Genomic DNA, 27,503 nt, shown 5'->3' with positions numbered 1-27,503 from the left:
CCCCCACCTTCTCTCTCTCATGTACTCACCAACACACACACACACACACACACACACACACACACACACACAGTGGTGCCTCGGTCCCATATAGAAACCGACCGGTCATACTGAGCTGCCAGACAATGGTTCTGTCAATCAACGTCAAGTTCCTGCTTAGCTGTCCTGCCAGAGGCCTTCCAGTAGACAGCTAGTTAGCCTGTGTGATAAAAACTGACACTAGCCCAAAGCACATTTTCTAGGCTCCAGCTCCGACTTCCCATCACTTCTCTTGACCTGAATATGTGCGCAGTTCGTAAATCTGTGCTTCCCGCTGATTCCCACTGTTTACAGCTGCAGAGGAACGAGTGGGGTCAGTGAGTGCTCCCCTGTGACGTTTGATGTAGAAAGTTCAGCAACATTTTTTTTCTTCACAGCAGTGAAGTCACTCTCAGTTTAGTTTGAAGTCAACTACTTTACAGCATTAGCTGACTATGAGTATTATATGCTGCACTTAAATATCTTCTTTTTACTCCGTGTTTACCCTGTAGATTCAGCCTCCTAGTCTTTATCAAAAGCCCATTGTCTGTATGTAGCTCCATGGAGTCTCTCCAGTTACCTGTGTAATTAGACGTCCTACTAAATGATACAGCTGCAGCTCTGGTGTTATGATAATTTGCCTCAAATTGCAGCAAACTCTGTGCTGTAAATGTCAAACCTTTTCAGGGCGGCCCCCGAAACAGGCTAAAGTGAAACAACTGGTTTGCCAACTGTTTATTTGAACTTTTAAGGGCATCTGTGTCACCAAGGGTAACGTTGAAAGATGTTTGTCACAGTCTAGAGCTGTGACAAACATTCTTCATATGTGAACAGCAAACTTCATGTCTGAAAACAGCTACTGTAAATCTCTGTGTGATATTTTCCTTTTAACCCTTCCTTTCTGTCTTTTCTTGCCTCTAGCCCTCTCCTTAATGTCATTTGCTCTCATATAATTCATTGAATAACTTCACGTGGATCATTCAACCACCTAAAATATTGTCTCTACTGTATAGTCATGTCCTTTTCAATAAGTCGTAGTGATTCTGAGATTTGGTTAAATAAATGAATGGATATTGTAGCAATTATTCCATTAAAATCTTGTTGTTTTTGTTCTTCTCATATCTTTCAGGTGGAACCAGAGACATTGGATCAGCCTTGACGAGGATGTGTATGAGACATCGCAGCATAGAGGCTAAACTCAAACAGTTCTCCATGTAAGGAACATGACACAGTGCATTGGTTTGCTGCTCTCTTACTGTTTCCCTCTCACTCCTCAACACTATTGAAATTTACAGGGTCTATATATAATGCACTGTCTGATGGAACTTTAATGAATGCTCGGCTGGGTTGTAAAAGGGGATGGGTGGGAGTGGGGTTACCATGTCAATGGGCGCCATCTATGTCGTTTGACCGAGCTAAAAAATGGAATATTCACAGTGGGTTTGAATATCTGACAAACATCCATTCCAAAAGTATAAGTCCCTGCCAAAGTCAAGTAATTTGAGTTTTGAGTTTTAAAAAAACAAACTATTACGATTCTAGAGCTTTTCAAAAATTCAAAGGTAAATATGTTTATTTCATCATGCCTTGTTTCCTATATTAGCAACTCAGTTGTTGTACTTTGACCCAAGCACCGTCCCAGTGCAACTCCAATATAATGATGTGTATTTGAAACGTTATCTCAACATATGTCCCTATATTTTGATATTTTTGGGATCATGACGTGCTGGGAAAGAGATGATTTGTCTGGCGATACCAGCATCTGTAATGTCTCAGTGAAGTCACCCTCTTTCTTTCACACATACACACACACACACACACACACACTCACACACACACACACACAAACAAGGGACTCTCTAATACGGGTGGCATTTGGGTAGAGATTCCACTTGGATCTCCATAGCAGGGACTGTACAGTGGGGGGCTGTGGTCACCACCCACCCACTGACATACACACACACACTCTCTGGAGAAATGTCTGCAAGAGGGACAAGCCTAATTTTAGTTTCATGCACTAAGCCTGCAGCTGCCCACCTCTCACACTCCCACCCTCTTAAAGACCCCCTCAAAGACAAGACTGCACATGCTTCTCAACTTCCTCCTGTGACACTCAGTCTGTTTTTCTCCCTTTCTTTCTGGCTGTTAATGATTGACAGACAAGACATTACACTATACAGACAGAAAGGCAAAGCAGACCCAATGGTATTTTTAGGGCTACTGCAGAGACACTGGTAAAGTGATTTTGTAAGACATGAATAAAATGAAACATAAGTAAGTTCCTTACACATATTTCACATTCATATGTTTATAAATGGGAATGGTCGGCCAGTCTATAAAATTTAATTTGGATTTTAAAGGATCAGTCTGCTGGTTATGTGGCTGACCTCCGATCAGAAGTGAGTAACCTGTTGTTTTTGCAGAGGCTTCCTGGAGTACCTGATCAACCCTCTGCAAGAACAGATGGAGGAGTGGAAAAGAGGAGTAAATACTCTGGACAAGGACCACGCTAAAGGTAGAAATCAGTTCACCAACAAAATGCATCTTATCTAATCATTTGCAAGAAATGAGAAGTGTCTGTGTTGTTCTTTCTTCTCACACTGCATTTGACTTAACAAGTTGCCAAGTAACAATGACTTTAAGCATAGGTCAGCAATCAGGTCTTCATATCCTCTTTGTTTGTCATTGTAATAAATGCTGTTCTTTAACACAGTTTTCACACAGCTAATCAATTATTATTTTTTTTTAACCTTGTCTATCTGAACCAGAGTATAAAAGGGCTCGGCAGGAAATCAAGAAGAAGTCCTCGGACACGCTGAAACTTCAGAAGAAAGCAAAGAAAGGTTAAAAAATATATCTTTTTTTTTAGCTTTAAGATTAGGTTGTTTAAAATATGTTTTTTTTTAAAAAAGATTAAGTGTAGTCTGCCAAATTAACACTGCTTAGTGCAGCTAATCAGTTAATGATGGAGACAGATCTGGTTCTAACAATCTTGCACCCACAGAGTAGTAAAACTCTAACCACAGAAAATGAAAACCAGAGGAACGTACACTACACAACATACCCGTGCTTTTTATCTTTATTGTGCAGGCACAACAGCTAGCACATAATAACTAAGTATGAAGTTGACAGTGCTATCAACATGAGGGGTTGCTTGCTAAACCAACGATTGACAGCAGTCACGTGTTTGTCAAAAAAACAAGAAAGTTTGAAACTTGAGTCTTTTACACCCATCACACAAAAAAGATTAGCATGTATTTTAAGTGAAGGGGGGAAAGGCTTGACTTCTTCAGCTTCAGTCTGTTTTTTCCACCAATGCTATGTCTCTGCCACCACTAACCGGACATAAGAAATATCTTGTTTTCAGTGACCTCTGTGAGAATCTTGTAATCATCCGTTTGCTGAATGCCAAAATTAGAAATCTGTGCATACTGTTTCAAGTAACTAACATCAGGAATGGGGGGGGGGGGGGGGGGGGTAGCAGCACATCCACTGAGTTTCATCAATGCTATAACTGCAAAAAGACCTGTGTCTGCAAGAAGTCGACAATTAGGAATAGGAAAAATCAGATCTTATCGTCAGAAAACACGTAAGATGTTTTTTATTAGACAACTGTGTGTGTGTGTGTGTGTGTGTGTGTGTGTGTGTGTGTGTGTGTGTGTGTGTGTGTGTGTGTGTGTGTGTGTGTGTGTGTGTGTGTGTGTGTGTGTGTGTGTGTGTGTGTGTGTGTGTGTGTGTGTGTGTGTGTGTGTGTGATTAGACGTGTGCAGATCTAGTCAGGCTAAACATTACCTTACTTGGTAAACACTCAGTGAGAGTACAGGGGCTCTTTCTTTCTGCAGTCATCTTGGCTCAAGTTCTACATACACATTCACCTAGAGGGAAAAAAATCCTCTAGGTATTTAGACGTGTCCTCTACAGTTGCCTGCATGACTTTGATTGTCATCAAACATTGTTGGGATGAGTGCGTGACAGACCATACAATCTGTAAACACTGGGACTGTTGTCGTGTTGCTCTTCTCATTGTTACGAAACATGTCTATCAAGATTATAAAAATATTTTTTTTAAATGATCGTCTTGAGGAATTTAAATTCACTGACAAATTGATGTGTGCACCAGTGAGAAAGGAAGCAGTAGCCATAATGTGTTTTTGAAAAACGAAAAACCTGCTGATATTTGGCACCGTCTTTAAAATTGATAATGTGAAAATTGATGTTACTGCCAATTAATGAATTAGTTAATGTACATCTTTTGGACAAGAAACAGTTGATAATATTTGTGTTTTTTTTACCTAGTGACACACTGTTTTGTCTGAGTATTTCAGTATCACAGTGTTATTACAGGCACCCAGACACACAAAGCTGCACCATGATGAATTAGTGTTTAGCGCTGGCACTCATTTCAGTTGACTTGAATCTTTTTCCTCTCCCTGTCCCCATGTGGTTCTGATACAATCCTTGGCCTTACGCTGCACTGCAGCTGATAATCTGGGTAAGTCACTCTGTGGAACAGACACAACTGTCCAGGTAGTTGCTTGATGCTACAATGCTTTTAACCAATCATCTTAGTTTCATTGTGAATAAGCCATAAAATATATAGTTGCTTTTGCCCCAATAAATATATTCATACAAATTTTTCCTCTAGAGATATGAAATTATTTTTTACAGTGTGTTACTGATACAACATACTGGCACATCAAGATTTAATAGTCTGTGAATCTGACTCCCTGTAGGTTTTATTTAGACAAAAAGAAGTGAGGCTCACCCTTTGTTCTGTGGCCTCTTCTACCTCCACACTTTTGTTCTTTTGTTGTCTTCTGATTTTTTTTCACTGTTTGCAATTCTGGGTTAGAGGGCCCATGTTTGAAATTTGCCAGTTGAACAGGAGCAGGAGTTGCAGCTCCACAACTGTAACGCACTTGAGGGCTGAAATAGAAAATATAATTTCTTCATTGAATTAGTATCATGTTGATTGCAAAAACATGATGTTTTTGAAGAAGAGAGAGAGGTAAGGTGGAGTCCTCAGAAGACTTGAGATAAGTTCGGGTACTAACTGCCCCAGTGGGTGAAAAAAGTCTTTAAACTCACTCAACCCACTATCACAGAATACACACAAACATGTAAATTAAATTTAGTAAGAGGCAGCCAGTCACACTGCTTAAATGAAGAGCCCTCCTTTAATGCCCTGAAATAACACCCCATCTGTCAGCTTGTGTTGTGCGAGTCTATATCTGATGTTTGATACTAGTCTTGTGAGGGTGTTTTTCTGACCTAGGACCCCGGCCTCTCTAAGAAACAGCCTGTGACTGCATCCTAATGTAATCACTGGTCATGTGAAAGCTGGCGCAGTTAATCTCATTTGTGTGTGCACATGTGTCTACCTGTGTGTGAGGCCATTGAGTCTGGTGAAAACAAGAATATAGAATATCAGTGAGATTTCTGAATCTCATTTGAACGCGTTGGCGCGTGCGCACACACACAGTTTATTAGTCATAAAACTATACGTCTTCAAGAGATGTTGGTGACAAATTGAGTGGCACAAAGTTCATTGACATACATTAAGATGTGTTTTGGACACTATTGTGTCATTGCAGTTGAGAAACATACACACCAGTATCATCGTTTAGTCATCCTTTTGATTTAAAACAGTTAGACTCTAATATAATTGATCGACGGATCAAATGAAAAAACAATGTCACAAAACCTGATTGTCTTTAATTGAACACGGAAAAGAGTTGTATAATATGTTAGTGTGGATTTGTTCAAGATGCCATGTCGGTGACCACTGAGCTTCAGTCAACCTCAATGTTTGTCTGTGGTTGAGGAGAAAGAGGAAGCAGCAATCAGGGCCTTCGCCTTCACATAGTTGCACAAGCACGAATGCACAAGTTATGGCCACTGGGAATGTGTACGAATCAAGGAGCAACCCGCAGCTCAGACAGAGTTGTAACATAACAGAAGCTTAAGTTCAGCACAAATAACCCCTCTGCTCACCACAAGGTGATATTTTCTTCCCTGTGTACCCATGTGTGTGTACAATTCTTCCCATCCTTCCAATTAATACTAAAGTCCGTCTCAGCCTGATTGAGAAACCAGTACGGCTTTTGGTTGAATATGAAAAAATATTTTTCAATTCACGTGTGGTCGGATGAAATGAGCGTTTTTGAGTTGATGTCACGAATCAATTACTTTGTGATTCACTTTTAAAGTGGTCAAGATTAAGGTTAAAACATTTGAATGTATTTAGACGAGTGAAGGGATAAAGGTGCTTCTCCATGACTCCGCCCTCGACAGAAGTAGACGTGGAAGTAATGTGATTCTGATTTGCTACAATGTGAAGCACGACTCGAGCTACTCCCGGTTCTACCAAAACAGCAACAAAGAAAATATTTGGCTTTCCATCTGTCTCGGACAAAGTTCCTCAACTTACAGTGGTGTCTTTCCAAAACCACTTTGGTTATGTCGAGGATACAGACTGCCAAGGCTTGAACTAGTGGGAGAGAGCAGAATGCAGTGTGCTCCCTCAGTTTGCTGTGTGCCAAAGAGACACCACAGCATCGCTGGCACTGGAGCTTGAAAAGCTGTTTTTCTACATCGAAGCCAACTGAAGCTGAAAGTTTAAAACGCTATAAAGTCATCTTTAAACGGATTTAAAGAAAATGTGTCTTCGGCGAGAATATTTCTCAGTTTTACGTGACATTTATCACTTGAGAGCAGTGATTTATTATTGAAGAGCCTACATCACAGCAGAACCTCTACTCAAGGCAAATATTCAGCATTTTGCCATAAAGAATTTAAATTCTTTAGTCGCAGGCAGCTGTACGCAGTTTTACTTTATGGATTTATTTGATACATAATTGTTTTGCAATACCAATTAATAGTGAGTGACCAGTTGTGTACAATAATAATAATAATGATAATAATAATAATAATAATAATAAATCGTTATTTCTATAGCAAGTACATATATACATTGGAATAAAACAGCACAAAACAAAAATAAGAAAGATAATGCCATTAGTTAGTTTTAAGCAATGATTTAAAAAAACAGGTTAAGTGCTGGTAAGTCTTATCTCCTCAGGCAAGGACTTCCAGAGCCTCAGGGACCTAATTGAATTAAGGTTACCATTAGTTAACAGCCTTGACATGGGAACTACTAGCAAGAGTCGGTTGGACGACCTAAGGCCACGGCTTGGAGCATATAGGGAGTTAGTAGCTCTGTTAAATGTCTGTGGTGTCAGACCATGCTGAGCTTTAAAAGTTATTAAAACATTAAATCAATCCTAAATTTGACTGGCAGCCAAGGGAGGCAAGAATTGGGGAGATATGGGCCTTAAGCCTGGTGTTGGGCAGCAGCATTCTGCACTAGCCGTAGCCGACACACTAAGGATTGCAGTAGACTTATTGGAAATGTCGGCAAATAAATTCCACCAACAGGATGGAAAAAGACATTTTGCCTGGAGGGAAATGAATAACGATGAGTTTTGTCCTGTCGTGGGAACCAGACCAATGACTAAGGCCTGCGTAGGCAGCTCACACATCCAGCTCTCTGCAAAATCTTGTACAATCTTGTATGTAACATTATACCTGTCTGCTCAACAAGCTGCCTTTGGAGACTGAAAATATATATACTGCAATTTGGACTTTCCAAACTGGCTGCTACAGTCCATCTACTCTACCGTGCTCTCCGTAGTGCAACATAGTAGGGACTGCAATAAACACAGCTCACATTCCACACAGTCCAGCGTCACAGACACTAAACCACGCTTGGTAAATGGATTCTCTATATGTGGAAAGTCAGTTTGTCTCATTTTGTCAACAACCATAAGGGTACTGAGGGCAGTCCACATGGGATTCATATACTGCCCCATATTGTTTAATTGTGTGGTCTCAGTATATTTGAAGAGTCACAGTTATATTGTTTATTTGATTCCTTTGTAAATAATCTATGTATTGACATAAAATTATAAAGACAACTTTTGCTATATAGGTAAAACATTTTCTTAGACTGGAGATGTAACTGCACAGTCTTCTCACTTTGGATACAAACGTTGTCCTAGAATAACTCCACCCGTACATCCACATAAATGACATAGTTGGGAGTCATATTCAAAAGCTTAATCCAGTATCAACGTTCACCTTGTACTTCAGTGATTAAGACAATTAGTCATTTCTCATTACAGTCAGCTGTTGTAATGCTGAGTGTGCTAGTGAAGAGTTTCCACTTGCTCTGCTTTTCCAGTAGTATTATCCGTGTCCCTGTACTCAACCGACAGAGCGATGAAGCAGTGGAAACAGCTTCCCACATGTATAATGTACTGACATATCAGAGAGGAAAGATCTGATGGTTTGTCCTCACGATAAGATGGACATGCCTACGTTTTTACATTACGTGGTTAAAATGATTTGCCTGTGTAACTTTATCTGTGTCTTTTCCTACTGGTTTGCATTGTATAGGGCCTCCATGTCGAATGTTAAACAAAAGACACCCGTTTGTTATCTTTGCCCAGACACAAGAGTAGACAGACGGACCACAGGGTTGTTCACTGTGGGCTTAACCTTGATGTACCAAAGTCAAGACTGTGTGTTTGGGTGCAAGTGTAGTTTGAGTGGTTAGATAATGGCTTTGAGGCCCACTGCATGTCAACTTGGGCAGTCGCCAGTCTTCCTGCCTCCACAGAGAACGCAAGAGGGCTAGATTTGGCTTCAGGGTTTCCTCAATTAACATCATACACATACACAAGTGCATGCAACCACACACACACATCACAAAGGCACACGTAGTGCAAAATAACAGGATAACCTTGGAATTGTCATGATTGTCCTCAAACATTCACGGATTTACATATGCATATTCAAACAACACAAGGACCAGATGGTCTTGTAGAAACCTTGCACTCTTTTTTTTACTAATGAAACACACACACACACACACACACACACACACACACACACAGTTTCTCTTAGCCCTGTCAAGAATCTCCCTGGAATTAAAGTGTTTAACAAAGAGCAGTTGGGAGATAGTCAAAAAAGGGGGTTCTCACTTTTGTGTATCTCGCCATAATAGATTATAGTTTTCCAAGACAAGCAGCAGATTAGCCTAAAGGAGATAACCCTCTTGCCTCCACAAGAGATAGAAGACACTTGAGTGACAAGAGTGGCCATGCTGAGGTGATAGGCAAAAAGTAGCAGCAGCATTCAAATGGTGGCAGTGAAGATAGCATGGACCACAATGGAACGATAAAATGTGGAGCAGTAGTAGCAGACCAGAGACAAGAGATGAAATTGAAATACATCATTTGTTCTTTCATATTGTTTGTAATTATTCATGCATGGTGTAGTGTCATAACTATGCTTTTTATACTATCTCTGTTGTTGAGGGGGTTTTGTTGTAAAATTTACCTCAGTAACATGTTTTTTTGTTGTGATTTGGTTATACAGCGATATTCATTTTGTCTGCGCGTTTGTGTGTCTATTTCGTTTCCAAGGTCGAGGTGATATCCAGCCCCAGTTGGACAGCGCCATGCAGGATGTCAGTGATAAATACATTCTGCTGGAGGAGACGGAGAAACAGGCCCTGAGGAAGGCTCTTATAGAGGAGAGACAGAGATTCTGCTGTTTCGTGGCAATGCTGCGGCCTGTAGTGGTGCGTACAGCGAGGGAGAGAGAAATGAGCCGTCAGTCATCTGGCTCTGCTGTGTTGTTGCTTTCTTTTGCTTTATGCCACAAACTGAAAAGATGATTATTCATACTACTAATATGTTGATAATTATTTTAGGACGAGGAGATTTGTATGTTGGGAGAGGTCACCCATCTCCAGGCCATCTCTGATGACCTCAAAGCCCTGACCTCTGACCCCCACAAGCTTCCCCCTGCTAGTGAACAGGTGAGATGAAACGGTCTCTGAACACACAAACAAAACAGACACTTTACAGTCCTGCACGTCTTGTTGTTGTGTGTATTTTCGGAGGCTTTGCTTAATGCCTGTCAACTTTGGCAAGTACAACTATTAAGTATGACAAATGTTTTCCTCCCTCTCAGGTGATCATGGACCTGAAGGGCTCAGACTTTAGCTGGTCATATCAAACGCCTCCCTCATCCCCCAGCACCACTATGTCCAGGAAGTCAAGCATGTGCAGGTTGGTTCAGTAAAGCCAATCACCCAAACTTACAGCCACAGATAATGAAACTGAGTTATTTTGTTTGACAACAAAATTCCTTTGACAAGGAAATTAAACGGCATAAAATGTCAGTGTTTTTTGTTAGAGGTTATACATTATATGCAAGCATATTAGGGATTGATGAAATCTGAAAATCTCTCCTTTTCCCCATTAATGATTATGAAGCTTCTTTGGAGAGGGCTTACATCAGTGTAGATTGGGGGCAACAAGGACAACACTCTTAATTGTGTTGCCCAAACTATGTCTGCCACCCAGTGGTTGTTATGAGCTGCAACAGTTCTTTATCATAAATGCTTTTTATGTCTTCATCTCATCTTTGTAAATTATCATTTTAGTTCATTCCTCTGAGGAAAACAGCTAAAATAGACCTACAATGTCGAAGGAAATGCACACAGGGATATATTTTTTTTTTAGGCTGTTCAGACCATATTTTCCACATTCTGTCCACCCTGCTTTGTGTGTGCGCCTCCCAATGAGTTTTCCTCAACTGTTCTGGTTCAAAGAAAGAAAATTTGAGCCCGGGTTTTGTTTTGCTTTGTATTTATCAAGTTAAAATCTTCTCCAATCTTAAATCCAGCACCAAATTTAGTGTTTGTGGGAGGCAAATGATTCAATCAAAACTCTACAATAACCATTTAAACCCACTATAGAGAAACAATATACATTCTATGTCTCAATCATTACAATGGTGATACGCTTTTTGCTAACCATGCTTTCCCAAAAAAAACCACTTACAAAATTCATGAATCATTGCGAAAAAGCCACTTTTATAATTTTGATGCTGTGCGATTTATATTTTTTGCCCATTTTGTGACTTGCCTAATGCACACACACATTTGTGTGTGTTTCAGTTTGCATGATAGATTAGCACTACTAGCATCCTGAAGTAGGTATACAGTAGTTGCCTGGTTCTTTTGCATTTTACTGTCAAGTTTCTACATGATTTGTTACATATTGTTTATATTTTTTCATAGTGCAGATTTGCTTCAGATGTTTAATTTGTTGATTCTCAATTCCCAGTAATTTCAACCAGTGTTTTGATTGTTTTTCTCTTTTTGTGTGAATATTTTCAAAAGGCATGAAATCCTGTGATTTCCCGCCTGTAATTATTTTCATTATGATTTATTTACGCCTCTTATGTTGGTTGGTTTTGTTATTTTGACTGGATTGGCCTCAGTCACTGCTTGCTGCATCTTGGTGTGCTGTGTTAATTGTTTCCCACCCTGTCTCCTCCACATCCCCCCAATCCTCTGCCCTCATTCCTTCTCTACTATTCCTTTTATCTCTTCTTTACCCCACTTTCTTTCTTCAATCCATGCCTTTGGGTGCGCTCGATTCTCTTCATCCCGCCTGTCACTGCCCAACTTCTCCTTCCTCTCGTTCCTCCGCTCACTCCCCTTTCACAGTAGTCTGAACAGCGTTAACAGTAGTGACTCCAGGGGATCCAGTGGCTCCCACTCTCATTCTCCTTCCTCCTCTTCTTCCTCCTCTTCCTCACACCACCTCTTCCACCACCATCAACCCCGCCACCGGTACCGTAGCTCCACGCTACCGCAGCAGGCCCCAGCTCGGCTCTCTAGCATCTCCTCCCACGACTCTGGTTTCATTTCTTCATCACAAGACCAATACATGTCGCCCAAATCATCCTCGCCTATGCAACCTGAAACAAAGGTAAGAGAAAATAAACTACCCACATTTAACAACAGCTTTGGGTTCAAGTATGCACATATGGTTGAGACAAGACTATAAAAAACACATGCTCTATGATTCACAAGTTATTGTAGTCGGTGAGAAAACCCCAAATCCAATTATTTTCTCACATCTCCCTAGCCACTGTGAGAGGCAGTTAGCTGGCAGCAGTGAGTGTGTGTGATCATGGTGAAGTCATTTCACTGCTATTATTATAGCATAAATGGACAGGAAATTAGTCTGCCTCCATTCTGGCCCAGGGCAAAACAGGTCAGCCCCATCCTGCTATTAAAGAGTTGACTGCTGTGACAGACTCTGGTGCGGTTAGAGTTGCAGAGGCCTGAGTCGACGCCATGTTGTATTTTCACTAGATGCATCACAGTGAAATGACATGTTACATGTTTATAGGCACTAATAATGTGTCTCTATCCCCATTCTGTCACTTTTATCGAACCATCTGACAGAGGGTTTCTTAGATAATCATCGTCCAGCAGATTGTCTGCGTGGGGTTTGTGGCTCTCAACCATGAGAGCGGCTGTTTGGTTTTTTTTTGTTGTTGTAGTTTTTTGTTAAGCCCGCCAGCAACCAGAGTTCCCCTGTCCAGAACACATTGGTATAGTTTGAGTCCAAGTTTTTATGATGCAGTGAAGGTGGTTTGGCAGGTCCACGTCTGACCCCTTTTACAGTACAGTCCTGGGAATCCTTCGTCTCATTTGCCTCACTCTTGTTCTAGTTACATTGGCTGAAGTTTTGAAAGGGAAACAGTCACGTGGCTGAGCGGGGCTTACCAGGACTTACTCCTTAACCCAGGGTCAACGAGGCCAGGCCATGGCTCACACTTAATGTGGATCTCTTTAATTCACATCGATTGTCAATAACCACTTTTATGCAGCATGCTAGAGCTAACCCCAACCCCTTAATCTCTTTCTGGACGGCGGCATGTAAAATATTTACATTTCCCTATAGGCATGGATTAAGTAGCATATTATTAATGTTAATCATGAGTTTGTTAGGATACTTTGCCTGTGCTTCCCCTTGAACAAGACTCAAACATAACATGTCTGGTGTCCATGCAGTTAAAGCTGTATTACTCCCAGTGCACCTTCACTTGGCCGCACTCCTCACTAACTGCTGAGAACTGTGGAAAGAGCCTCCCTAATAAACTGCTTCTCTTTGCTTCGCTCCATCTACCTGCTGACACGTCTGTCTTTGAAATTCTCTCTCTCTCTCTCTCTCTCTCTCTCTCTCTCTCTGTCTCTCTCTCTCTCTGCCTGCTTGCTGCCGCCTCTGCCCTCGCTGTCTCAGCCTTGTCCAAGCTCCAGCTCCTCTGAGGTGTCAGAGACTGGGCAGCTTCCCAGTGACTGCAGCTCCCCCTCTCCTCTAGCTGCAGCTACTGCACCTCAGCACACTGACAAGGTGAAACACACTCATCAACCTCTCACACACATTTATTGTCCGTGCTTTCCTAACATTTTAAGCACCCCCAGTTTCCTCACACTAAACTCAAACCTTGGCTGCACATTGCACTGAACTTACATCATTAGTTCCTTCACTCAGTTCACCATTTGTGACCATTTCCTTTGTTCTGTGTTGACATGGTCAATACAGATTCCTCATTATTTTCATGTCCCTTTTGAATGATTTCTCCTCAGTGCTGTTGTCTGTTTTGTTTTGATTTTTCCACTGTTTATCATTTCAATAATTTATCCCATTTTTCTGTTATCATCCCTCCTCCCACTGCTGCACACACACATCCAGTTGTCCAATGGTTTTGACCACTACAGTCCGGCCAGTTCCCCCTACCTGCATAGCAACGGGGGGAGTTTGGGCTCAGAGTCAGCCACTGCCTTCCCGTTCTTCCCTCCTTCCTCCTCATCCTCCACCTCCTCCTCCTGCCCCACCCGTTCATGGTCACGCCCCGCCTCCGCCTTGCTGCCAGACTACCCTCACAACTGCACGGTGGGCTCGCCCATGGTGCCTTCATCCCGAGTCCCAAGCTGGAAGGTTTGTTCATCGCCTCGGCCTTGATGGTCAACGTCGTCCCACCCTCCTTATCCAGTGTTTGTTCAAAGTTTTGAACAGTTTTACTGATGTGTAATGTAAAGAATACATTTAATCAGTTTCTTTAATGATGAAATACAGGGATAAAGCTTTTAAATGTTCATCAAAATAACATCAGAGTAATAACAAACACTGACATGTCTTTCATTACAGGACTGGGCAAAGCCAGGGCCTTATGACCAGCCCATGGTCAACACACTAAGGAGGAAGAAAGACAAGGAGACCCCAGCTGTAATAGACAGTAACGGTAATATGAACAGTGACGGCAGCCAGTCCTCGGGCCCCGCCTCGACCTCAGCTCGGGCTCCGCTACAAACACCAGGCTCATCAGCCTCAGTGGAAGAGAGGAGCAGGACTGTGGCTGCACCTCTCAAGGTTTGCTTTGGTCTTAACAGATTGTCTGGGTTTTCCTGCCTCACCCCTTATTTCATCATCTATTGTTCATTAAATTTATCTCAACATTTATCTCAACATTTTAATAAGTCAGTCTTAATTAATAACATGAGAAGACTTAATGATGCCGCATAAGATTTCAGACATACTCTCTACTCACATTTCGTCCTGTACTTTGCTCCAGTTACTTTGCGCCTGCTGGAGGTAAATTTCCCATCAGAAATGTTCATTGAATCATTTTCCTCTTTTTTTCTTGAAGCACATTAACACTGGTAGGTCTACATGTAATGGCAGCTGTGAGATGACCTCTCATTCACCTTCCATCTGGGCCAATGTTTTTTTTTTTTTGCAGTCATGCCGTTTTAAACCACATGAATGAGCTGCCCACCGCTAATGTTCCCATTTAATGACCCAAATAAGTTGTACCTAATGATTTTAATGACTTTAATGAATTGTTCCTGGCTCCATCTAGACAGTCAGAATTTCAGACTCAATTACTAAATTTCTTTTTTCATTTTGTGTAGTTGCAGGCCGCTGATATTGAGACTCACGAGGAACTGGCTCTGGCCTTGTCCAGAGGTCTGGAGCTGGACACCCAGAGGTCCAGTAGAGACTCAATCCAGTGCTCCAGTGGCTACAGCACGCAGACCAACACACCCTGTTGCTCCGAAGACACTATACCGTCACAAGGTAACGCACACTTTCTAGAAACGGTCCATTGCCAGTTTTGAACGTGCACCGCCAACTCCTCCCTCTTTCTGCCCCTCTAGTGTCAGATTATGACTATTTCTCGATGGCTGGAGATCAGGAGCCGGAGCAGCAGCAGTCTGACTTTGACAAGTCCTCCACCATCCCCAGAAACAGTGACATCAGTCAGTCCTACCGACGCATGTTCCAGACAAAACGCCCAGCCTCCACAGCAGGGCTGCCCAGCCCACATGCTCCTTACCCTGGACAGGGGGCCTACCCTGCGGGGCCTTATCCCCCCACACCTATCTACACAGGAGCTTATCCATCTGCCCCTGCTGGGCCTTATCCACCCACCCCTACAGGTACAAGCTGCACTGATAGTGTCATTAAGAAGAAGAGTAGTTTAATTTGTTGTTTTGTTTCCTTCTTGTGTCATCTCCAGTATAATTGACTGCAATGTACTTAATTGTTAGTGGATGAAATCATTATTTTGGTTGTGTCATTGCAGGCTCATCAGGTCAGGGATTTTATTCCGGATCCAGCTCCCATAATGCCTCTGGCTCCTATTCTACAGGCCACGGTCCAGTTATCATCACCCCGGGGGTCGCCACCATCCGCCGCACCCCCTCCTCAAAACCCTCCGCTCGCCGTTCAGGCTCCGTCATGGGGACCGGCCCCATCCCTATTCGTACACCCGTCATCCCGGTAAAAATCCCAACGGTGCCAGATATGTCCGGAGCAGTTAATGGGAGCAGGAATGCAGACGAGATGGGAGGAGGAGAAAGCCCAGATTCTCCAACATTTGCAGGAGGGGTGTGTGCTGACACATTGCCTGTGATGTCCTGGAGTGGTCAGGCTACAACCAACCCGCCCACCGCCGCCCTGATCAATCAACTGACCCAGCAGCACCTCCACAGTGAGATCGGCTCAGAGGGAGGAGAAGGGGAAGGGGGAGAAGGAAATATGCTGGTGGCCATTCGCAAGGGTGTCAAGCTCAAGAGAACCCTCACCAACGATCGCTCCGCACCTCGCATCGCATGATGACATCGTCACGATATTCAGACGAGGGTCACAAGAAACGTGTGGTCCGTGTCACAGAAATGAGGCTCCCCCGTTCATTATCATTTGTAAATTAGGTTAAAGGCTTTACAAAGAAAGTGTTGCTGATAGAAATGCAACGTATAGAATCTAAAGGCTTCTTATGCTAGTTTGAGAAATCAAAAGCACCTATTCTACAATCCTCATTCTGTAAATTTTCATCTTTGAGGATCTCTCGCTACAGGCGCCGTCTTCAATGAAAGGAAAATATATAGATATACAAGTTTTCTAATTTGACATTAGGATACCTGTAAAGCCAGGTTTGTTAAAATATAGGATTGGACCAGAAGTTGATCGTAGTTCCACTTATTGAGAACAAGGAGAAAAAAATCATTTCTTACATGCATCACAGTAGAAATATATGTATTCGCAAATCCGAGCCGCCTAGCTGTGAAATGAAAGTGTAAAACATGAGAATGTTCAAGAAGCACCGAGCAGCATCACTTCATAGTATGTTCACGTCAACAAGAGAACAGTGAAGACGTACTTGACACACTCGCCTCCAGTATTGTCCCTGAAGCAGAGGGTTGGACAAGGACAATGAGTTTGCCTCTTCTCCGTGTTAAAAAAACACTGTGTATTATACAGCTTCTTAAACGCTTCTTGTTGCAGGAGTGCGTCGCGTACCACGGAGGGACGAATACGCATAATGTCTCGGCAGAAGGAGAACAACACCCACCGCAAGTACAACACAGCGTCAAGGGAGCAATATTCAGCTGCACTAAACAGTAACGACTCAATTTGCCGACTCCTGAATTGCATCGGCTGCGTCCTCGGAGAGACACCCCCGGCGGCTTCAGGAAGGGCAGAGGACTATGTTGCACCCAAGCAGTGGACTGCAGTGTGACTAAGGCATCACACCCATGAGTTACTTTCTATTTCGTTGTAGTTTATTATAGGATTTACATGATTTGTACATAGTTCTGCACGTGGCTGTTGACGACGAGTGCGTCGGTGCTTCTTCCCCCCCCGTGTCTTTTGCCACGTTTTTCCTCCTGCTCCTCCACTGTGCCAAAATGATTCAGTTTCACATCTTTAGACATGTTGTGTTTATTGATGTTTATATAATGATCATCATGACCCAAATTCCCATGGGATATGAATTGGTTGTTCTTTTTCAAAATCAGCTCAATCCGCTGTAAGCTTTAATCTGCCGTGTATCTACATGCTGAGCTTTGTAGAAATTCTCAGTGGTTTCTGGTTCATGTTAGTCCTTAAATATTAGCCCCTTCCTCTTATTTTTGAAGCATTTATTAGCCATACAACAACCGGCACAGTTTTCCGATTGCTCATCACGTTACTAGAAAATGTCAAAAGTACAGACGTGCCATGTCAAAAGTCAACGCTAATTCAAATGTATAAATATATATATAAAGTATTAAACATTTTATAGAAGTTGATGAGGCAAAAATATTTTTGATGTTTTTAAAGTTGAGTTAAAAGTTGTAAGTGATGATGCCATTCTTTCTATTGTTCTGTCTGGTTGCGGTCATTTGAGACGCATGTAGCATGCATCCTTTTGATTCATTATGTTTTCATGTTTCATCTACAATATTTTTTGTGTTTGTTTTGTAACGGCATCAACGGTGACAAGTTCCGTCTTGATAGATGTTTTTAGATAGTAGTGTCATTATACTAAAGGTACTTTTTTTTCATCTGGACAACAGGAGCTTTTTCTTCAGACATCGTTGTAAGACTAAAGGCTAAGAGCAATTAATGTCACTGACTTATAGTCTGTGTTTTGTTTTTTATTTTCAGTTCAAGCACTGTGAGACCATGTCTACTACCACATGTTGAAGGTGTAAATATTATTTAGCTGTACAAGTTAGTCCGGGAACTCACACTTTTTTTTTGTAATTTATTTTCTTTCTCAGTCTTTAAATCCTTTTTTTTTTTCTTCCTCAACCTATCTTTATTTTTATACTTGTATAAAATATCAGAGTAATAGAGTTCTTCCGTCTTCCCACGCATGTGCAATCTGTTGATGTAATGTACATCAGATTTTAGCATCAGTGTCCAGCTATTATTCATTCAAGTCCCTAATTTCACACCCACTTTTGCATAAACTTCATTTTAATAATCACATTAATGATACAGAAAGGCTTTGTTGTGAATGAAAAGTTAAGGTTCTGCACTGGCGAGATTTAAATCAGTATCAGTATTATGAGGGCAGATTTCGCGGGCCGATGCATTCACTTAAGTTTCAGCTCCAAAAAGTGTTTCGTTTGAATATTTTTCAGGTGAAAAATTCAACAGTTCATCTGGCCGACCTCTTTTAAAAAAAAAAAAAAAAATAGATTTGAACAAGTGGTGTGTTTTGCCCACAATGTCTGAGCTTTCTGGCCTCGTATGTCTGGAGTTTCCCAGAGACGTCTAAGCATGAACATCCAGGGATGACAAGAACAAGCAGATCATCTCTGTGCCTAAACTGAACTTACGACAAACCATCAAACCGTATATGTCTCGTTAAACTTCCGAGAGCGAAGGGAACGTCACTGCTCAGATGTTTTTGGAAGCCCAGCATTCTGTTCTACATATTGTCCATTATGTAAATAGTGTTGTTTTATTTTATTTTTTGGGGCCGTCTGTCTAAGACTTTTAGTGTCCACCTGTAATTTTCATATTTAAATTGCTAGCATATAAATATATATTATATCAGAGTTGCCAAATGTCACTATATCCTATGAATAAGAGGTTTTATCATTTGAAAGTAAAGTTAAAACTGGTTTCTAGTTTAGTTTCTATCTTATTTCCCCTCCCTGACCCCTGACCCCACCCTCACCCCGAGGAGAGTAGACCTCTCCGTCTCGCCCCCTGTACAGTTCAACAAGCTATGATGCAGTTTGTTTCCAGAAGTAAAAGTTTTTTTTTCTTGTGTATTGACAGTTTTAGCTATATAATAAACAATATAAATTTTGCTTCGCCTCAGTGGCTTCTTGAATATGCAACTTACACGTGTCCACTAACCCAATTCTTTTCCTTGAAAGGCCTCCCCTCAAGGTTCATCCGGTAGTATCACACGGTCCTCGTCGACAGAATGGGTCAGCTGGGTTGCCATGGAAATCTTGACAAGTAATGGACATTCAAGTCCATTCACTCAAAAAGGTTGAATTTCACAGTTTGTTCTTCTCCGCTTAAAACAAAAAGTAAAGATCAATCAGATGAGTAGTTTATTTGGAACATGTAGTAACTTGTGTGGTAACATAACAGCACAAAAAGCCAGGTTTTCATTGTATTACTGACAACAAGCTACAACCCTTATAAATGACTCAGCATGAAATTATGTTTAATCCTTCTAATTATTAAATTCTCAAGACATTTCCCCTTGTACTCTAGGTGGCCCTCATAATCCGTCGTACTATATGGACAGATGATGTGTTTGGTTCTGGCCAGCAGGGGTCGCTGTTGTATCCTCTTTTTAAAAGCCCCAGCCCAGTTTGTAGTAACTGGATGGAGGAAGCATCACTCCCACTCCTCCCATTATTAGAGGCCCTGAAAACTCTCGTCTATTCCATGAAACTACACCCCCGAAAAAGACCCAGCCACCATCTGACAGAAAGTCGTTAACGTTAGTATTCAATTAGAAGTAAAACAATGTTTCTATCCTTTTTTCTTTCTTTTTTTTCCTCTTCGAAACACATAACTTCCACATGGTGTCATCGTTTCCTGGGGTGTGGACTCCGGCTGAAGTCTTTGTGAATGAATAGACCTCACCACTATATAACCAGAGGGAGGGATGGACACACACACACACACACACACACACACACACCCAACAGACAAACACGCCCCTTTCTCATTATATAATCATCCTACAAGAGACTCAGTGGCCCTGTGACTGTCAGTCAAAACCGATTTTTGTCTTCATATGTTCATATTTACATACAGTGTGATCAATACAATTATAGTTAAATATGAAAACCCCCCATGCGGATATTCCCCTGGAGGATTTGATCGTCTCAATCCGTCCACATTCCAAACTGGAAGAAAAAAAAACCCGGTATGTAGGACGAAATTGATTAATCATAAATCGATGCAGCACATGAATCCACAGTGAGAACATTTTTCTTTTCTTTTTTTCATGAGATCAAATACAACATAGCACATTTCACACGTGTCATTGTGGCAGCGTAGCTATGATGAGACGAACACAAGTGCCCGCTGCTGGATGGCTCCGTGCGTCCGTGCGTCCGTGCGTCGGTGCCGTCAGAGTTACGCACGGGGCGAAGCGGCGCTGCCATTGGAACATATATTCGGGGCAGAAGACGCGACCCTCCTCCTCCTCCTCTTCTTCCTCCTCCTCCTCCTCCTCCTCCTCACACCATCACACCGGAGGTTACACGGCAGCTCGGCCCCACGCTCGCAAACATGTGATTTTTTTTCCTACAGAAGACAAGAAAAGAGCGAGCTCGGTGTGTTCGAGGCTCCGCCGCGGCGGTTTGACGACATCTCACGGCAGCAGGTCAGCGAGGGGCGACCGTGTGTGTGTGTGTGTCTGTGTGTGTGACGGGACAGGGGAGAATCGACTGAGGTGCGTCCGATCCGATGGGACAAGTTGCAGTTCGATGTGGGCGGACTGTTCCCTCATCCTTTACCTTCTTCACAATGCGATCATCGCAGCGATGATTTCATATTCAAGATACATGTGTTGTTGTTGTTGTTGTTGTTTTTAATACGAGTGCATAACCAGGCCTGGCTGATGCCCCCCCCCCCCATCAGGTTTCTCCTCCCTCGTCCCGGAGATGCTGCCCGGCCTGCGCGCAGTCCTGCGGCCCGCCCTCTCCCTGAGGGCCGGCGCCGGGTTGGCCCGACGCGGCCTCGGCGACCGCCTGGCCGCCGCGCTGCCCCCGCTGTCCTCCGCGCTGCAGCAGCAGCAGCAGCGGCGCCGCCTGGGCACTCACCCGCTGAAGGAGTCCGTGGAGCCGCTCGACTCGCCGCAGGGAGCCAAGGAGTTCATCTACAGCCTGCACCCGTCCGAGCGCACCTGCCTGCTGCGGGAGCTGCACAGGTTCGAGTCCATAGCCATAGCCCAAGGTAGGTGATGTTGCACTGCGGCGCGTCGAGTTACATCGGGTCTCGTCGTAGCTAATACATTATGAATGTATTTAGATTTGACATCAATATGTTGGCCATGACTCAGTTTATCAATCATGCAACTCAGGGGGATCAGCTTTTAATTAGCAGGATGTTCTTGAAAAATGGCTTATTGAAGAATAAAAGATACATATTCAACAATTAATAAATACATTTGATATGATGATCCATTCATTGCTTTTGTTAAATCAGGGTAGTCATTAAAATCTTCACGATCATAATGCAGGTCTGAGAGCCACAGCTGGAAGACTGTGGTTGGAGCCTTTGAGTTTTTTTTCAAAACAGCTAACCATTGTTACATTGTGAAATTACATTGTAAATGTCCTCTGATGCTGTTCTGCAGCTGATCCTGACCCCTGACCTCTGACCCCCCCTCTGTGCAGAGAGAGGGGGAGGGGCTGCCTTAATAGATTCCAGCGACCCTTGACCCCAACAAATGGAGTCTGCAAAAAAATATATATATATGTTAACTCTAACAAATGACAACCTGGAGTTATTCAGCCTTCTTGACGACACATCTCTTCATGTATCAGCCAAATGTATGGTGAGCCTGTTTTCCTAACAGTTGTTTTTGCCATTTTCGGAGCAAAATTACATTCGCTCTATACTTGATATCAGCTGCTTGTAGACAAACTTGTGTAAATCGTAATTCATACATCGAGGGACTCGATGAGCGATCCAGTCCTCCCTCACAAAGTGCCTGTTCAGTAACACGCCGACCTGCAGTGAAGTTTACACAGTCGAGTTTAAACGCTTCCCAACGTGCAGCATTTTCCGCTGCACGTTCAAGCGGTAGCAGGTTTTTCGCTCTGCGGTATATGAGCGCAGCATTTTGGATTTCATTAAACATGAGAATTGAATTGTGAGAGTACAGTAAGAGATGGAAGTACAGTGGATGTCGCTCATTGGGAGAGAGACGATAGTGAGTCAGTCGATCAATGGGGGAATGATGATGAAGGCTTCACATCTGAGAGTATATACGCTGCTCCGAGTCTCCCTGCATTTCTCTCCAGGTACAACGTGTCTACGTTCAAATAGATTCACGTAGTTTTGTCTAATGGGGTTTTTGTTTCATCACTGTCAAATTATCGGATGTTGGATTTGAAATGAACAGTAGCAAACAGCCTGAAAGCCATTTTAGAAATACCATATTTTAAGTGTGTGGAAAACGTAATCGATGCTCTTTCAGTTTTGTCAGTGGAAATATCAACATGAACATGTTCGTCGCTCTGATCCATTAAAAATCTCTGAATTTCCCCGTACTAACATTTAAAAGCTTGAGCGTTCGTTTGAATGTTGATGATGTACTGTACCGCTCAGTAGATGAACTGTTGTTCTCATGCCACAGCTCCTTAAAGCAAATATCAACACAGTGCTGAATGTTGAACATAGACGCACATGCTGCTATGAATAGTGTCCGTACTGTTCCTGCTCGCTGTGCAGTATGTGCGGCCTCGGAATGGTTATTATCAAGGACGTGCAGAAAATGCACAGCCGAGGCCGTCATCGTTAGTATACAGTAGGCCTGCCTCTGTCGCCGTGGCTTTAAAAAAGTTGCATCTGTTTGTTTGGTTTGCAATGTAAGAGATGGTTCCTTTAAATGGAGTTTTGGAGATAAATTCAAAATGTGATGATGGAGGTTTTTCTGGAGATTCACCCTCCATAAGCTCCTGCATCATGGGCCCAGAATATATATATAGATATATATATCTATATATATATATCTATATATATATATATAGATATATATATATATATATGTGGAGCAGGACTGAGGCATGCTGCTGTCAGCTGCGTGTGATAGTGAGGATCGTTTACATTATTGATCGGATCATAGAAGTCGTTCACCTTCTGGACGCAGTTTGACAGGGTCGTCCGACAGTCATCGTGTTACTGACGAGACCGTGACGCGTTGACACTAGCGTTCAAACCTTTGGTGATAATTGTTGACAAGTGATGACCCTAAAATATCATCGTTGAGCAAAACCCCGCGTGATGGTGGGCGGTGGTCGTGGTTTCTCACTACTTTCGGACCACTTGAATGTGTGGCACTGAAGGGATGAAACACCACGATTGAAAGACTTCTTTCACCATCAAAATCCTAAAAGCAAGATTACTTGACATTCTGCTTTGTTGCATCATGCAGCGCTGTTTTGATTCTTTTAGAATACTGTGGAATACCAGCCTCAGTTAAAGCTTTTATTATATGTCTTCATATTCAGAGTGACCATAGACTGTATATGAAAATGGATGAAGTCACAGAGTCTGGAAAGTGCCTCAAACCTGTATTCTCTGGAATGACCAGCAGAGGGCGACTCCACTGGTTGCAGGGAGAAGTCTGTCTCCGTTGAAGACTATGAGAAAAATGAGTCTACTTCTCGTTTGATTTTTAACGTCAGTAAACTCTTTGCTGAGGAGTTTATGGTCTGAAGCACCGGATGCATTTGGGGGCGTGGATACCGTGTGATTGACGGCTAGTACCGTCCATTGTGTGCAGGTCCCAGGTGTCGGTGGACGTGTCCCCTCTGCCCTACAAATATGCTTACTTCTGGTTTTCAAAAAACAAGATGGCGCCGGCCAAAATGCTACATTCGAAGGCTTCTAGACGGCAGTTCACAAACCAATGGGTGACGGTCACGGTGTGTTGCCACTCGCAAGTGACCCGACTGAAAACGAGAGGATGATGCGAGCGGGTGCACGGAGGTGACTGCATGCGGAGGACATCTATTTTCCCTCTGCTCTCGCCTGCGGGGGGCCGGCCTGGCTGGAGCCCGCATGCGGTCATCCTCTCACCTTCACGCTACAGTAACCCTCCAGGGTTCTCTCCTACCATGCTGTATGTGAAGGCCGCGGCCTACGACTGAATCGGTGACTGCTGGACTGGTTGACACACTCACTAGGCCGAGAGATTGAAATTTTTTTTTTTGACAGGCTCATCATCATCATCAGCCGTCGTCATTCCAAAACCCCGGGGGCTGCGGGACACCTGACGCCAGACCCTTGTTATCTTCTTGGTGCTTGTGTGCAGGTTGGCTGAATGGTGACGAAGCATGGGTTGTCAGTTTGATCACACCGACATGCCTCAGCGCTGGGGCAGTCCTCTGAGTTCATGGGGTGGTACTGCAGCACTGTATATGAATGCTGGTTGCGGCCATATATACTGAGCACGCTCAGCTTTGTTCCAGATTGCGCTGTTGAATCAAAGTTCATTATTATGTTTTTATTTTTAAGTGTTAAGGTTAATTCTCTTGAGAGTTTTTTGAAGCCAGAAATCTCCACCCATGCTGATGTGAGGATTATGAAGGGTGATTTGCAGAGGTGTGATCCTCTAATAAGTCCCTAAGGCAGAGACATTACTCACATTCTGCATCAAATCGACGATTTGTCCGTTCAGGGGAAGTGTAAGCACAACACTGTGATCACCTCGTTGAGTTCCTGTCATGCATATTTTTAGCAAACCTGCTTATCTAGCCGAAAGTAAGACGCCTGCTGTGGCCGAAAATCAACGCTGACGAGAGCAGCGGGGGTGAACCAGAGGATTAAAGATTTAAACTATGGGTCGGAAAAAGTGAGGAAGAAAAAAAGAGGAGCTGAACGACGCTGATTGCTCCACGGAGCTGAGGAAAAACAGCAGAGATGGAGGATTTGGATCCTTTCATATATCATGCAGTTATCTGGTCCATTGTTGAAACTAAATATGTGATAAGTGCAGTAGACAGCAATGTGAATGTGGTGTAGAAGTGCTGTTGGTGGATCGTAGAAGCCTCTGTCGATATTAAGTTTTTACAAGAACTGAAAACTCTTCTTCAGAAATGGTCCTTCATAATCTGTGGTTCCATGCAGCATCTTAATCTTCTTCTCAAATCCGTGCAGTGAAGTCTGGTGCGATGTCGCCAGTTTGTCCCTCCACCAGCTTCTGTGTCTGACTTTCCAGAAAATGTTTCAAAAGTTTGAAGAACTGGGTTTCTAGGCAGAAACGGGGGGAAAAAAATAGCTCACAATATAAATGAAATGAGAAAATAAAACACATAAAGCACAGAGCTGAAGATCTCGAGGAGTTTCCCTTTCTTATCATTTCTTACTAACTAATTGTACACGCAGTCCTGTCATGGTAAAGAAATGTTCGGCTGGGCAAAGATATAATAATCTGTCATGACTAACCAGATAACTCAGGCTCGGGTTTTAGTATCGGACTAAGAATGAAAAACAACCATGTTATCAGAAATGAGAGAAGGCGCTCGTGATTGTCTGAACAACATTAGGATGTTACAGTAATGATGCAGAGAGGGAAATGTGGCTCCACTGGAGAAATGATGATGAGGATATTATCTCCCGATTGAACATGTCATTTGATGAACATGTCATTTGCCAGAAGCCAAACTCAAGCGTGATTAGAAGATGAGACTTTGCCGTGTACGTTTATTTATTAATATTAGTTGTACAAAATGGCCGAAAAAACTGGCACTGGAATGATCCGGTGGTTTTACAGAGAAAACTGCCAATAATAGAAAACTAAAGAAAAAACTACAGTACAATTTTTTCAGCGGGCTGAAGTGTAACGTTGTGAATTTGAATCTGTCACCCGGAACACATGCTGATCTAGCACCTTGAGATTGCTTTTAGCAATGAAAAGTGCTCTATAAATGAAATGTATTATTATTATTATTATCTATACGCATTTTCAGAGATAGGGGGAAAAAAGCTATTTCTCTCACCTCTCAGACAGGGAGCATATATTTGCATATAAATGTGTCTTTATGTTCAAAAGACGGAGGGAACGAGGCTCAGAGGGAGGATTTAGAGAGAGGGGAAGAGGAGGTGCGGCCGATGAGGGAATACGCCACGTCCATCTGGACCGCTGTGATCAGCGTTCAGTCACACGCTGACTCGCTGACATCCACTGCGGCTTCCGCGCCAGACGGGTGGTGGAACGGAAAACACGAGATGAAACCACGCAGGGGCAATTCCTCTTGAAGGACTGCACAGTGGAGTGAGAGCTTCAAACAACCATGTTTGTTTGAAACTTTTAAAAACTCTTCTTCATCTTAATCTCTCCATGACTGCAGACTCAGTGGGTGCAATGAGTCCAGGGTTAAAGCTTCCATCCTTTTTTATCCTCAGGTTTGAGGATGATAGGCCCAATATATTATGTGCACAATATATTTTGCCTCCATAGTGCAAGGTGATATTAAAGTTGTCCTGCCACTAGTCATGCACTGTAATTATTACGCCAGTTTGACTCGCCGGATGTAGGCCGCCTGACATTTGCGGCGCTAAGCTCCTCCCCTTCCTCTTCCTGCCAGTTTCCTGCCTTTTTCGAAATGCCCTTGGTTACGGTCGACAACAACAACCTCTGAGCCGCCACCCTACGGGCTGAAAAGGGATTTCGATCACGCAATCACACAATCGACATACATCTCTACTGCTTATGTTGCGTGTACCCTTTTGGGGAATGAACCATTTTAACGATTTACTGAGGCACTCTCTGCCTCCCGGGCTCAGAGCGGCTCAAGACGTTTGTGACCGAGCGGCGCCGGCCCTTTTTTTTAGTGCTTTCCCCCCTGAAGCAGAATGAAAAATGGGCCCAGTCCGACCGTTCTCCCGCGGTGTGGAGACGGGACCATTATTATGTAAAGGCTCACACACTGCTGCATAATGGTGGTCTGCGGTGACATTTCACCTCAAACACAAGTGGCCCCTTATAGTTTAGTAGAGGATTCATCGCCGTTGACTTATTTTTGCAAGTCGCGGTTATGATGCCCCCATCATGCACCAGTGATCCTCGCCGAGTCGGGCCGTCGGCTCTACTGCTGCCCAGCGCACATTGTCGCCGTGCGGGGATTTGTGCTCAGACAAACGCACCATTCACCGCACGGACTAATCACACTCTGTGTGTTTTTACTGAATGTAGTTTTGCGACCAGCCATGAATAACTTATCGGTCCCGTCGTGCCAAGGAGGTTTCAGCCAGAGTGGCTCTTCAGTGGAAACTTTTGTAAACTGCAGTGGCTGCTGAAGTGGAAAATGATGCCGGACGAAAGATAAGCTGAGGTTTTTTTTTCCTCGCACTGCAGTGAGCGCTTTGATAAGTCCTGTCCTCCCACCTTCTGTTGCCTATGCCTATCAATAATATCTCTTATATATATATATGTACACATGGAAGTTATAACGGCGTTGCTCCAGTCATAGTCTGGTGTCCACTTTTAACATGCTCAAGAGAAACGGCTGGGTTTTCTGGTGAATCTAAATCTTTCTTCAAGCCTCTCAAATCTCTAATTGG

At 43.0% G+C, this 27,503-nt stretch overlaps 2 protein-coding genes across 10 annotated transcripts in view; both read left to right on the top strand.

Moving 5' to 3' along the window:
• The window catches only part of LOC118306358 (protein MTSS 1-like), a 50,511-nt gene extending 31,463 nt beyond the window's left edge, over nucleotides 1-19,048 (top strand). For 2 of the 9 annotated variants that reach the window (XM_035629810.2, XM_035629817.2), the window contains 14 exons: nucleotides 1,148-1,232; nucleotides 2,442-2,533; nucleotides 2,787-2,861; nucleotides 4,499-4,510; nucleotides 9,507-9,664; nucleotides 9,797-9,904; nucleotides 10,060-10,157; nucleotides 11,606-11,870; nucleotides 13,194-13,304; nucleotides 13,647-13,892; nucleotides 14,103-14,324; nucleotides 14,867-15,032; nucleotides 15,113-15,394; nucleotides 15,541-19,048. In XM_035629810.2, the coding sequence (XP_035485703.2) occupies nucleotides 1,148-1,232; nucleotides 2,442-2,533; nucleotides 2,787-2,861; nucleotides 4,499-4,510; nucleotides 9,507-9,664; nucleotides 9,797-9,904; nucleotides 10,060-10,157; nucleotides 11,606-11,870; nucleotides 13,194-13,304; nucleotides 13,647-13,892; nucleotides 14,103-14,324; nucleotides 14,867-15,032; nucleotides 15,113-15,394; nucleotides 15,541-16,073 (2,453 nt within the window). In that variant the 3' untranslated portion in view covers nucleotides 16,074-19,048. The remainder of the gene's footprint in view (nucleotides 1-1,147; nucleotides 1,233-2,441; nucleotides 2,534-2,786; nucleotides 2,862-4,498; nucleotides 4,511-9,506; nucleotides 9,665-9,796; nucleotides 9,905-10,059; nucleotides 10,158-11,605; nucleotides 11,871-13,193; nucleotides 13,305-13,646; nucleotides 13,893-14,102; nucleotides 14,325-14,866; nucleotides 15,033-15,112; nucleotides 15,395-15,540) is intronic. The other 7 variants (XM_035629816.2, XM_035629811.2, XM_035629813.2 and 4 more) reach the window with 7 other exon arrangements.
• Nucleotides 19,049-20,413: 1,365 nt separating this feature from the next.
• Nucleotides 20,414-27,503, top strand: part of LOC118312797 (transmembrane protein 65-like) — a 30,625-nt gene continuing 23,535 nt past the window's right edge. Inside the window, exons 1-2 of the mRNA XM_035637727.2 lie at nucleotides 20,414-20,592; nucleotides 20,850-21,164. Coding sequence (XP_035493620.2) covers nucleotides 20,873-21,164 — 292 coding nt within the window. The 5' untranslated portion in view covers nucleotides 20,414-20,592; nucleotides 20,850-20,872. The remainder of the gene's footprint in view (nucleotides 20,593-20,849; nucleotides 21,165-27,503) is intronic.

This window comes from Scophthalmus maximus, chromosome 1, assembly GCF_022379125.1.
Source record: "Scophthalmus maximus strain ysfricsl-2021 chromosome 1, ASM2237912v1, whole genome shotgun sequence".
In the NCBI taxonomy this organism is placed as follows: Eukaryota; Metazoa; Chordata; class Actinopteri; order Pleuronectiformes; family Scophthalmidae; genus Scophthalmus; species Scophthalmus maximus.
This window is presented reverse-complemented; position numbering and strand designations above follow the sequence as displayed.